Source organism: Phoca vitulina, unplaced genomic scaffold, assembly GCF_004348235.1.
Source record: "Phoca vitulina isolate PV1807 unplaced genomic scaffold, GSC_HSeal_1.0 scaffold11, whole genome shotgun sequence".
NCBI classification, from domain to species: domain Eukaryota; kingdom Metazoa; phylum Chordata; class Mammalia; order Carnivora; family Phocidae; genus Phoca; species Phoca vitulina.
In genome coordinates, this window is record NW_022589714.1 from 36537277 (window position 1) to 36550960 (window position 13684).

General features: G+C 44.8%; 1 protein-coding gene across 8 annotated transcripts in view; it reads left to right on the forward strand.

The window, feature by feature from the left end:
- Positions 1 to 13684, forward strand: part of ADGRF5 (adhesion G protein-coupled receptor F5) — a 101486-nt gene that overhangs the window by 75469 nt on the left and 12333 nt on the right. For 6 of the 8 annotated variants that reach the window (XM_032409690.1, XM_032409694.1, XM_032409692.1 and 3 more), the window contains 6 exons: positions 2952 to 3122; positions 4976 to 5095; positions 5249 to 5458; positions 7846 to 8058; positions 10012 to 10167; positions 12032 to 12240. In XM_032409690.1, the coding sequence (XP_032265581.1) occupies positions 2952 to 3122; positions 4976 to 5095; positions 5249 to 5458; positions 7846 to 8058; positions 10012 to 10167; positions 12032 to 12240 (1079 nt within the window). The remainder of the gene's footprint in view (positions 1 to 2951; positions 3123 to 4975; positions 5096 to 5248; positions 5459 to 7845; positions 8059 to 10011; positions 10168 to 12031; positions 12241 to 13684) is intronic. The other 2 variants (XM_032409695.1, XM_032409696.1) reach the window with 1 other exon arrangement.

The following is a 13684-nucleotide window of genomic DNA, read 5'->3' on the forward strand; positions in this document are numbered from 1 at the left end:
ATGTTTAAGCATACGTCACCGTGTGTGCCTGCGTGCTGTCCCAAATGCTTTTGTTTTGGTTGGGTTTGGTTTGGGGTTTTTTTTTTTGCAGCCAAACAGGGCATCAGTCAGATATAAAGAAGGGAGACTGGCTGTTTTTCTTTACTGAGTAGAAATCAGCCTGTGGCTTTGGAGTCCCTTGATGAAGCGCCCCTAGAGGTAGGCTGGCTTCAGGGTCTGAGGTGAGCCCTAAGTAGAGAAGCAGCTGGAAGTGGTCCATAGCATCCTGAAGGCTGGTCCCCATCCTGGCTACACGTGAGGGTCACCCCAGGGGTTTATTAAACAGACCAGCTCTCAGGGCTCTACCCTCGAGCAACCGCGCCAGGATCTCTGCGTTAGGGCTCCAGGTGATGCGGATTCAAGTGCGGTCCGTGAGCCAACCGCCAAGAAAGAATTCTTGAGTCGTTTTTGGTGCTAAAATGTGGTTTTATTGAAGCACGGGGACAGGACCCCTGGGCAGAAATTGCTGCACTGTGGTTGTGAGGAGCACTTGATTATATACTTTGGAGTTGGGGGAAGTAAAGACAAAGGAAGTTTCCAAAAGGATTTTCATATGTTAGAGAAGACTTACAGGATCCTGGAGCCCTGACTATTGTCAAGCTAAGGTGGTTTTTTTCCTCTAGCAAGGCATTAACATTAAGATTGGGAGTTCCTGGAGGAAGGGTATACTCTGCTTGCCTCAAGTATTTGTCCATGGGCTGCAGGTTATATGGAAATCTAACTTTATCTGCATTTCTTTTGCCTTTGTTCTCCACATCACAGGCGGTGGCGTATTTTCTTAAATTTCACAGCAGATTTTATGGGGCAGAGGGGCGTGAGGACCATGCATTTAGTCCAGCTCTTCATTGTACACATGAGACACTGAGGCTTTCTGTGCATGGCCCAGGATCTCCCTGACAGGAGCTAGGGATGCCCCGCCCCAGCCTTGCTCTTTCTCCTCCTGGGTGTCTCTCTGCGTGTTCCTAATGAGCCACGGCTAAATCCGATTTTAAATAGTGATTCCTCTACTTGTGGGAATGCCCACGGAATTGTACAAAAGAAAAAAAAAAAAAGAACGTGAGCCAAGTGCTCTCCAGGAAGACAATACTTAGTCCTGAAAAGCCACATCACGGCTCTGCCACGGGCGTGCCCAGCTGGGTCACCTCACTGATCGCACTTTTGTCTGTTAAATAGTGATAATGGTACCCATTTTTGCAAAGCTTTTGTGGGGAGAAAAAAAACCATGATGATAAATGTAAACATTTAAGACAGAGTTGAATACACTGAGTCTGCCACAAGAACTGTTTTCTGATCATGATGATACCTTTAAAACCCATCCCCTCACTTTTCCTCAGTGTGGTGGCAAATCTTCTGTGGAGAGTATCTAGCCTTGAGAAGCCAACTTGTGATCACATGTCATCTCTTCTCCAGAAAGCCCAACACCAACTTACTAGCTGCGTTCAGTACCCTCTAGAGCAGGACCCTGAGGGGCAGAGCCCCGGGGTGCTGGGGTGCTGGGGTACTAGATGAAGTGCAACGTGAATGCTGCCAATCAGAGATCTTGCTTTTGTTTTCTGAGTTTACCATCTCTTTGGAGCCTTTCTGGACCTACAGGTATCAGCCTCACAGAACAATGTAGCCCCCCCACGCCCCCCACCCCCACTGTTTGTCTCCTGAACAGCAAGCCACAGATTCTGTGCTTTTGTTTGAACCAGTGGTTTTCTGACTTCACTGTAGAAATCTTTCTTCAAGCAAAACCTCAGCCTCAGCACTAGTGACATTTGGGGCTGGATAATTCTTTGCTGAGGGGAGCTGTTCTGGGCATTGTAGGATGTTTATCAGCATCCTTGGCCTCTGTTCACTAGATACCAGTAGAACCCCCACTTGTAACAATCAGTACTGTCTCTGAAGAATGCCAAATATCCCCCAGGAGGGCAAAACCACTCTGGTCAAGAACCGAAGTCTGATATGCAAAGCAGGCCATAGTGGAGCCACTTGAGTTGTGAATGGGATTAGGGGCTTTTTACCCTCCCCCTCCCCACCCAGCTCCAGCTCCCGAAGCAGGCTACTGGAACACCACATCCTCCAAGGGGTACTGATTCACACATACAACCGCACCCCAGAACACTCCAGCCACCATTTCTGTCTTTCAAGACCTAGAGCAAACCTCTGTTCCTCTCTGAAGTCTTCCCTAGTCTCTCAAAGAAAACTCCCCTCCTTCAACCTCCATAATGTATTTAGTGGCTTAGAGGTTTCCTCTCTACTATGCATTATCATTTCTTCTGTACGTCTCTCTGTATTATTCATTCTGAAAACTCATTGTCTTGCACATCAGTTTGACGGTAAAGCTGGGCCTCAAAAGATAAGTAAGCAGCAACGGGAAGAAGGAAGGAGGCTTCTTTCTCCTTTCAATAATAATGGTTTAAATAATCTGACATCTTTTTTCCTTGCAGTTGAAATCATATCCAAACACCTTACTTCTCTCTCTCTCTTTTTATAAAAATTTTTTATTTAAAAAAAAAAAATTTTTTTTTATTTTTCCTGCCCCAGCGACCATCACTAAGGGTCTGTGTGAGGGGCCGGCCCAACCAGGTGCTGTTCTAAGTGTCCCTGTATCTTAACTCATTTGACCTGACTACGATCCGGGGTTATAGCTATGATTAGTCGTCCCCATTTTCCATGTGGAGAAACTGAAGCACAGAGCATTTGAGTGACTTTTTCAACCCTACCCCGCTAGTAAGTGGTAGTTTGGGATCTGCAGCAAGGCCACCTGGCTCCCAAGTCTGCAGACCTAACCACCGTACAATCCTCCCTCTCCAAAGAGAAGAAATCGGATTTAAATAATAACTCCTTTTCACTGATGGGACCTCTTTGCCCCTAAATCGAATAGTCAGCCAAATGTGACAGTAAAAGAACTACTTATGTCATTGCAGGCAACCCTGAAACTGACCTAGAGTCCGGCTGCAGCAGGTACACCCTCAGGGCGGACGGGACTCAGTGTCCCAGCGGGTCGGCTGGAACGACGGTTGTCTATGCGTGTGAGTTCGTCAGCAGCCACGGGGCCAGAGGCGGCAAGAACATAGAAGTGACATTCACCTCTGTGGGTAAGGACTCCTTCACTACGATCTTTAGCCTTGCACCTCAAGCCAGGGCTGTCAATCCCCTGGGAATATCTCTGAGCTAGCGGGAGCGTGGCTGGGGTCAATCACAAGTGGGCGACAGAGGGGGATGTCCCTCTTGCCCATTTGAATTCAGAGGAAGCCTTTAGAAGAAAGAAGGATAGGGCTGGGGACCCAGGGCTGCAGGGAAGGGAAGGTCCTCCTGGCACTGAGAAGGCACTCTCGGATTAGTTCTGTTTAAGCATCGAATTTATGTCGAGGGTGATGCCCCAAATTTTCCCCTTTCCTCCCGTGATCCCATCCTCCCTTGCACGCCAGTAGCCTGGCGCACGGCCCACCACCAGCAGGCGAAGACCCGCTCTGCCCTCCCTCCCCTCCCACTCCACCTCTTCTAGAGAGAACGCTGCAGGAAGCTTTAATAATCAGATACTTTGTGGTCATTTTACAGTTGCCTTGAGTGCTTTTTAATCTTTTTGACTAAAAGCTTTTGAATGAGTTAGGCCTCTTTTCAAAAGTGTCATTTCTTCTCCTCATGTAATAAAACATTCTGACTTCACCCCTGTCTGCAAAAATGGGACACTCACACACGTTGTTTTTCTCCCCATCTTACAAAAAAATGAACTACTCAGGTCAATCATCCAACGCCCTTGAACGATTTGGAGAAAGGCTCATATCAACACTACCGATGACTCTTGTTCACACTTGCTACTCTCATGACTTAGCGTTTTTACAAAGATCGAGATGATGCTTACCTGAAAACATTATTGCCATAGACGAGCTAGTGGGTCTTTTGAACAATTTGCAACTTTCTGTAGTGAGAGCAGTTGTACACTTCAGGTTTCGACTCAGAGTTGTATTGATTAGGTGGGCTTTTGGTTGTCATAGAAATGTGTTTAGCCTTCACTGAAAACCACTGGTCTGGTAGTTTGGACCTCATCTGAGAATCAAGAGGAGCAGGTTCAGGGTTCCATGAGCCTCTCCCTTTCCACTCTCAGAAACCACCCAACCTTAGAAAGGCATCTCTACACCAGATCCCTACAGCCAGTGAGGCCCATGGGAGGGGCACAGCAATCCATGCTTATGCGACTGGGGGACTGTATCTGGACATTGGGATCCCAGCTTCTAAGGGGCACTAAGGAAAGGCCTGATTTCTTTTGGTTGTGACGAAGGGCAAGATTTGACACTGTTGGGAAAAGCAGGCTGACGTCAGTGGGCTCAAGGCATGAAACTGTTCACCCTTAGGAGATAAAAGGGAATGGCATTTTGAAAAATCAATGACATGCTCAAAGAGGGGTAGAAAGATAGAAGCAGAAGCCAGAAAAAGTGAACTGTTCCTATAAGCTCTTACCTTTGTAAGGGTCTTGTTAACATTTTTGATGAATAATTCCTCATGAACGTATGAGGACATTCTCATAAGGAGGAGTAAATGTAGAGAGACTTAGAGTTAAGGTGCCTACCCCTCCCAGTCTGCCTGAGACAGTCCTGGTATAATTATTTGGGCAATACATTCTACCATTCCTGTACTTCAAATGTTGTTCCAGAAATCACTCTTCGGCTTAGTAAGTATTGACTGTGCACTATAGTCAGTGCTAAGTCCTGGGGAATGCAAAGACACAGAAAAGAGAGTCCTGCTCTTGAGGGGTTCACATGTTTATGAAGAAGAGATATAGAAAGAGAGAAATTAAAATACAACGCGGTATTATTTAAAACGTGTTTTAAAAGAGTAGAGAATGGCGTTGTTACAAGAACAGAGCCATTTGGCACGGAAAAGGTTGGAGGGGAGCTTGGGTTAAGTCAACAGCTCTAAGTTTGCAACCTTCTGCCCTGCCGATCATCAGGAGATAATCCCAGCCACAAAGGGGAAGTGCACGAGTTCCCAAGGCAGGAGATGGAAATGAGTACAGTTGAGAGCACCACCGGGAACAGCGTAGAAACAAAGAAAGCCCAGGAGCCGCAAGGTACCCATCCCACATTGACACCAGTGGAGTCAGGACGGCCCATGCTCTCTGCCTCTGTCTTAAATTTCATTCCTGTGTTGATGTCACCAGAAAGACTAAACCTTGTGCTTGTTGTTGGTTTTTCTTTTGTCCGTTCTGTGTGCGTTCTTTCAGCCAACCTAACAATAACCCCGGACCCAATTTCTGTTTCTGAGGGACAAAACTTTTCCATAAAGTGCATCAGCGATGTGAGTAACTATGATGAGGTTTACTGGAACACTTCTGCTGGAATTAAAATATACCAAAAGTTTTATACCACGAGGAGGTCTGCTGCTGGAGCAGAGTCGGTGCTGAGAGTGAAGATCGCGACCCGGGAATGGAACGGTGGGTGCGAGACCCCAGACCCTCTGCCGCCATGCTGCCCTGGGGCCCCTGGGAACACCCTGTAAGAGGGACCATCTCCGGAGGGGCTGCCTCGGGATGTGCCTGCACCACCACACTTCATGCAAGAGCTCTTTAGGGGAAGGTGTCGCAATCTCCATTGTATAGATGTGGAAATAGAGGCTCAGAGAGAATAACAAATGCTCCCAGGCTCCTGCATCTCAAGGTGCAGAGTCAGGACTGGAACTGGGTTCTCCGATTCAAGAACCTGTGCTCTTGCCATGAAGTTAAGAGGATTGTTTTGCTGTTTATTTTTAAAGATGTATTTATTTATTTTAGAGAGAGAGAGAGAGCACAAGCGGGAGGGGCAGGGAATGGGAGAGAGAATCCCAAGCAGACTCCCCGCTGAGTGCGGAGCCCCACACCGGGTTTGATCTCACGACCTGAGCCAAAACCAAGAATCGGACACTTACCTAACTAAACCACCCAGGCACCCCAAGAGGATTATTTTTAAAAGTAGTTTTACCAGACTTTTAGGACTTTTTCACCCAGTTGTGATATTAAAAAAATCTAGGTAAAGGATTTATATGCCTGGTTCCAAAGAAAGGAACACTTGTATTTTGTATTTATCTCTACACATTATTCATGTTGGAAAGAAATTTGGAGGGAAAAAAAGGATTTGATAGAATTGCTGCAATAATGACTGACATGTATTGAGCCCTTCATATGTGATAGGCATCATGCTAAGTGTTTGAGTGGGTTAGTTCATTTAAAACAATAAACCTAGAGGACAGTGGGGGTTATTAGTGTCCCCATTTTACAGGTGAAGAAACTGAGGCCCAGTGAGGGTAAGTAAAATATCTGAGGTTATACACCTGGTAAATGGCAGAGCCAGGGTGAAATGGAGACTGTCTGGCCAACCCTTGACCACTCCACTCTGAAGGCTTTCATTAACTATAAGTTTAATCAGTACAGGTCCTACGAGTCCTAGGTCTTTATTTGTTCATATAAGGCCTAGGCAACATTGTAGAAATAACTAGTCACTCTGTGGCTGGCCTTGGCTGGGGGCATTTTTAAAACCACCTCACTTGGTAGCATACAGTCAGAAGATGGAGTATTTTTCTCCCGTGCTGAGCTTACACATACTCTGTCCAATTGCTCTTTCCTCCTGAGGAGCCATAACTGAGGAGGAGCCGTAACGTTTCCAGGAACATAAACTCTTTAACAGTCCCATACTCGGGCACTAAGAAAAATCCGTTCTCATCTAAATTAACTACACTTTTATTTATATTGAAGCTACATTTCCATTCCTCCCAACAGAAAACAGAGGGAGGTTTGTTCTCTGTCCTTGTTCTACCTGTTTTCCCTCTGGCTAAGTTGCTGCTCTGGTTCCTCCAGAGCTGGGGCAAAGAGAAGGAATGTAGAGAAAGTCCAAGGGTCTTACTCAACTGTAGATGCTGTTATAATCTTCCTGTACTGTCCCCATGGCAGCTGTTAAGGTGGTGGCTCATCCTCTGATATACCCTTGTATAAAGACCACTGGGATAAGGTCCTCTCTAGAAGCTCGACCCAAAGACCATGCTCAGCCTACTCTGCCTCACCAAGCACGGGTGCACAGGCTACTCTTGCTGAAGCCTTTCCTCTGTCCTCCAGAAAGGCCAGCCAGCCTCTCGTCTTTAGACTTTACTAAATGGGAGTCAGACATTAGACGTCCAACTCTGGGGTCCACAGGGGAATCTCTCTCAAGGATTTCAGCCTACCCCCTCCACATGCTTTGATGGTGTGATGGTGCCTGGGAACCGGAATGTCTACTCACTCACAGATGGAGTGAGGGAACATCCCACCACCACAGAGCTCCAGCTGACTGGCAACTGTCTTCGAAGAACTCCTCAGCCCAGCACACACCAAAATTCCCATTTCCCCCCCTGGGTTAATGAAAGAGCCTTGGAGTAAGTGTTGGGAATCTGGTTTGAAATGCAATTCCTGGGATGCCTGGCTGGCTCAGTTGGTAGAGCATGCAACTCTTGATCTTGGGGTCTGGAGTTCAAGCCCCACGTAGGGTGTAGAGATTATTTAAATCAATGAATAAATCTTTAAAAAAAAAAGGAAAGAAATGCAATTCCACACCTAACAGGCTGTGTAACTTTAGATAAGCCACTTAATTTTACTTAAAAGTAAGTGAATATTTAGGCAATGGGTTAGTCCTTCAGATACATAGATAACCCGGAAGGAGAGTTGATCAAACATGTTCTCGTCCAGTGTCCAAGAAGGTGTGATGTGCCCTTGCCCATGCTTGACAGGGAAAAGTAATCCTCTTCTTAAACTTCCTAGCCAATGCTTTTTTGGAGCAGTGATCACATTCTATCTCATTTTTATTTCCTTCCACACAGGAACCTATCATTGCATATTTAGATATAAGAATTCGTACAGTGTCGCGACGAAAGATGTGACCATTCACCCACTGCCCCTAGAGCCAGACATCATGGTGGATCCTCTGGAGGCTACAGTTCCATGCAAAGGTTCCCATCACTTCAGGTGCTGCATTGAGGAGGATGAAGACTACAAAGTAACTTTCCAAATGGATTCCTTATCCTTTCTTGCCGGTAAGACACTAATTGCTATATTGTGAGGACATATTTCATTCATGTGGAGTCTTAAAACAGCGGTAAAGAGACATAAGGATTGCATCAGAGAGAGAATGTAACAGAGGGAACCTCATGAACCTTTATTATCTTCTGTTTTGTTATGTGGCCCGTGGCTTGTTGGTTTGTGGCAGAATTTGAGGGTCTGTGAGGGTGGAGCCCATGGGTTTTAGTGGAAGCTGTCGAAGACAGTGTTAAGACATCTCCACAGGCCTTCTGCTTCCTCAGGATATCAGGTATTCTGGTGGTCCGTCCCTCCATGCTATGAATCAGCATGCTATAAAAACACCACAGAAATCCTTTTAAATGCACAGCTGAGCATCCAAGAAAGTGAGAGAAATACCCAAGGGCCAAAAACATAAAGAAAAAGAAAAATAGAAATGCTTTAGCTACTGCTGGGGCTTATCTGAGGGCATCGACCAGTATGAGAAACCCAGAACCTTGGGGTTTTTTTCCTAAAGATTTTATTCATTTATTTGAGAGAGAGCTAGAGAGAGAGCACAAGCAGGGGGAGGGGCAGAGGAAGAGGGAGAAGCAGACTCCCGGCTGAGCAGGGAGCCTGACATGGGATTCGCGCCCAGGACCCCGGGATCATGACCTGAGCCAAAGTCAGATGCTTATCTCACTGAGCCACCAGGCGTCCCAGAACCTTGGGTTTTAAGGCTCTGAAGGGCATGAGAGAAAGGCCTTGTTCCCTATGCAGTGATTAAGGCACCCCATGTCACCAGCACAATGTCAGGACCGTCAAAGGGTGACATGCTCACTCAGGAAGAGGATAAGTAGAAAAACAAAATTTGTCTGCCAGAGTTAAGAGCTTGGCCTCATCTCCAGGTGGACAAAAATTTCCCCGGAGAATTACAACTGTCCTGCCCTCACTCAGGTTTGGGTTTGAATTTATATTGCCTCCATGGCCCGGGACTCCAAGCTGAGGAGTAACTAACGTAAAGTGGTCCATGAGTAACACCCAATGGTACCTGGCCAAAAAAAAAAAAAAAAAAAAATTCGAATCCTCGAAGGTAGAATGTACCCTCAATCCAGATACCTCAGGATTCCTACAGATTAAGGTGAACCTAATATGAGCTCACAACTCCAAATCTCAACACAGAGACACCTTCATGAGGGGTTTACAAGCTTATTCATTCTTTGAACAACCATTTGTGGGGACACACTCAATGCAAAACACCATAGTAGGCAATGAAAAGGGGACACAAGAGTTGGGGCACATGTATTACTATCTAGCTGGAAGGGCTCATGTCACAAAGGATGATTCATGTAATGTTAAGTTTCCAAAATGAGCAATGCAGATCAAAAGAACACTGGAAGTTCAGAAAAGCAGGAGCCAGTAGAGATGAGGATTTAGAGAAGGCTGGGTGATAGGAGGATATAGAATCCATCCCAGTACTGGAGTATTTAAGCATTTCAACATTCCATGTTTAACATGCATGCATTCAGTGCTCTGTAAGTGCCAAATACTGAGCTAGGCATTGGGAGATACAATGATAAATAGGACCAGGTACCTTCTCTCTAAGACTTTATGGTCTAATGGAGGAGACAGACCCATAAAAAGGTGATGCCAAACCAATGAGGTGAAGGCAGGACAGGAAAAATGCACAGGGCATGATGGGATTTGGATAGGCAGAGGGAGGAGAGGGATGATGAAAGGCATTCTGATTGTCCAAACTGTACGGGCACAGATTTGGAGTCATGAATGGTGGAGGTAAATGTTAGGCGAGCACCGTGTAAGTGTGGGCTGACTTACTTCTTGGCTGGGGCATTTTTAAAACCACATCAGAAATGAATGTGGCACATGCCTTGGAAAAGTTTGGACACATTATCCATAGTGGATCAGTTTAACAAAATGTGTGCTTTGGAGACTCATCTTGTGACTTGATTCTTTTAATAATTCTATCTCAGAAAAAGAAGTTAAAGGAAAGCAAGTGTGTTACAAATACAATTTCATGGCAAGCTCAGTTTCCAGGTGTCCAAAAAAGCTGGACATATTTTGTCACTTTACCAATGCTGCTAATAATTCAGTCCGGAGCTCATCTATGAAGCTTAACCTGGTTCCTGGTAAGAGCATTTGAATTTTTTTTTAAATGTGATAGTCATGAGCAGGGATTCATTTATTCATTCACTCCCTCATGCATCCCTTCAATAAATAGATGTTGAGCACTTTCATGTGGCAAGCCTTGGGCTAAGGGTAGAGGGTCTGGAAAACAACAATAACAACAACAACAACAACAGCTAAGCCATGGGGATTAGCCTCAGGTGTAGGGGAAAGATGGGTGTGATAAAAATGTGATCACATCTAATGTGGTAAGGGCTGAACTAGAGACCGTGTGGGCAGGCAGAAGAGGCTGCCAGGTTTCACTCTGCTGGTGATAGTGGGGAGGAAGTAATCAAGAAAGTCTTGTGGATGAAACCCTATTACTGAGGAGTCTGAGAGGCAAAGCACTGGACTGGGCAGTGCATAGTGTCTTTGTGAGGCTGAGACCCCTTTGAGGTTTCAGCCAAGGAAGGGTGTCCCCACTAGACAGGGCTACATGAAAAGAATCAATCTAAAAAGTAGGCAACCATCTTTCCCATCCTTTGTCATGACTGAGCCAATATCCCCCCGCATAATATTTTCAAGGTAGGAGGTCATGGTTTATGGCCCTTTCTGTAATAGCCCAGGACCAAGAGCTCTCCTCAGGAGCAGCAGAGAGGCAAGTGAATAAAGGGTGGTCCTGGGCTTCCACCAGAAGCAAACCCCTCCTCTAGAAATCTTGTCTGTAATAGGACCTCTGATATCCGAAGGATTCATGGCTCTATCACAACTCATGTTTGGGTTTACTGAATGATTTGTGGTATATGAGAATATGTGTTGGTAACTGAGCCCTGGACACCAAGGTAGGAAGCAATTACTGTTCCTTGTCTCTCTGAGTTACTGTCCCCTGACCCTACAAAGAACACCTCTTCTGGAGGCAGCCAAGACCACTTCTTCACTGTCCCTCACGTTGCCGTCTTCACCCATTTATCTTTGTTCTTCTCTTTCCTCATACCAGGTCTGATTCCTCTTCCTTTTCCTAGTAAGAAATTACTTACTTACTTCAAGATTTTATACAATGATTGAGAACTCAATTAATGTTAAATTTGTAAGTTGGTGAGAAAGGGATCTTATCATCAGAGAATCAAGGTCCCCTGAAGATCAGAGATTCTGCAACAAATGTCATTTTCCCATTCAGATCTGGTCTTGAATAGACATGAAATAGAGTCACCTCTAAGGGAAGCCAGAAGGAACAAACATTTACAAATATTGCTTAGAATATTCAGGTCATGGGTACCTGGAATTCCCATTATTAATTATATGTGTGAATTAAGGCAGTGCTTCTCAACCTTGGCTGCATGCTGGAATCACCGGGGAAAGTTAGAAACACAGCCAATGCCTAAATCCCAGCCCCAAGGGGTTCTTATTTGTTTGGGCTGGAGTAAACCAGGACATTGGTATTTTCTGAGCTCCCCAGGTGATTCAAATATGCCGGAGTTGAGAATCCCTTGGATTAAGGCATTTTGTCCCTGAGATTCCTGGTAACCTGATTATCTCTTATCTGGCTGAGCACACATTAAACTCTCGTGATTTTTTCCGTGGGTTAGATTTTACAGGCAGCAGCAGAGAGAAGATTCTCAGGGATTAGAGGTGGGGATGAGGCATAGAGGAAATAAATTCTGTTAGGAAAAGCAAGTGCAGGTGAAAGTCAGATTTGTGTCAAAAGCACTAAAAGGGGCTTTGGAAAATCAGGCGTGAAATAAAGAAAGTGGGTAACTCTGAAAAGGTCACGGAAACTAAAGAGAAAAATAAATTCAAACAGCAACAAACAGCTAGGCCAGACCCTATTTTGACTATCTTTTCTCCTCCTTTCAAATTGTCCCTTTTATTTCTGTGTTTCCAATGCAGGAGAGAAGATCATGTGCCGAGATCCCACAATAGGGGTTGGGGAGCCTGGGAAAGTCATCCAGAAACTATGCCAGTTCTCAAACGTACCCAGCAGCCCTGGAGGTCCCACTGGCGGGATCATGACTTACAAATGTGTAGGCTCCCACTGGGAGGTGAAGAAAAATGACTGCATCTCTGCCCCAATAAATAGTCTGCTCCAGCTGGCCAAGGTGATCCTTAAATCTTTGACTCTGAGCTCTTGGTGGGGAGATGGGTCTAGCTTATCAATATTTTTCAGCAAATGGGCCTCGGGCTGGTTTGTGTTGCTCCCAAAGCTACTTTTATTTGTTTATTTCCAAAGAAGATGCAATCCTAGAAATGCTTTACATTTTACTTAAGTACAAATGTGGAGACAACAAAATATGTATTCTACTCTGGGACCAGCTGTATACCTTGACCTTGACTTCTCAGTGCCTTGTTCCTATTACCTCCAAGGTGCAGGTGGAATTATCTTCTCTTACCACTCTCCTTTGAATAATCTGGGTATCAAGCAAGTAGCTCTAATCTTTTCAGAAGGAGGAGATACATAAAAAATATGGTTCACCAGTGCAAAAAAAAAATATGCTTGGGCTTTATGCTTCTATGGGTCTGAGATTTCTTCCATCTTTAGAGGGAAACTTTAGTTATGAATGATGGTACTAGCCTGCCTCTCTTACCTAGAAGAGAGGTTCCTGCCATGTACTAGGGAAGAATTGCTTTCTTTTCTTCATGGGAAAATAAATAAATGTTACCTCATACTTAAGTTGTCGAGAGTAGGGACTCCTAAAATGCCATGAGTTATAATAAATAAATACTGAAGAGGCAACTGGTAGACTTATAGTTAATGACATTGTTAGACAAGTGGTTCCAAATACTCTCACCCTTGGAAGAAGAATTAAGGAAAAGGAGTGATATTGATTTGTGTCTCATCTAATTATCTTCTGTCTCTCCTCTTGTCTTACACTAAATTCATTAAGATACCTACTAGGTGCAAAGCATTATTGTAGTTGCTAGAGGACATAATCCAGTTGGGTAGGTCTATACACATTGATTTTGCTTAGGATAATCAGGAAGCTCTGCTTGAAAAACTTGGCCTCTGAGTTGGACCTTGATGAGGATGCATCAGTGATACGAATTTTCCTAATTGAGAAAGATAGAAATACTATAATTTGAACTCAACGTGGGGCCCTGGTCCCAACTCTAGATTCCTAGATACATTTTCAGTGGAAAGGGGGCCTGTTGGTCTATCAGATTTATCCATTCAACATATATTTATTGAATACCTACTATGTGCCAATTTGTGACTTATACTATGTTAGGCATTATACTATATCAGATGGAATATAACATGTTTCAAATTGCTAAGGAGCTTATAATTTAATTGGAGAGATATTGAAATTAAAACACAAGCTGACATTGGTAGAAATCTCATAAATGTAAAGTATGTTAAATAACAAACACTTACAGGGGCGTCTGGGTGGCGCAGTCCATTAAGCATCTGACTCTTGGTTTTGGCTCTGGCCCTGATCTCAGGGTCATAAGACTGAGCCCCACATTGGGCTCCATGCTGAGCACGAGGCTGCTTGAGATTCTCTCTCTCCCTTTGCCCCTCCAGCTCGTGCTCTCTCTCTCTAA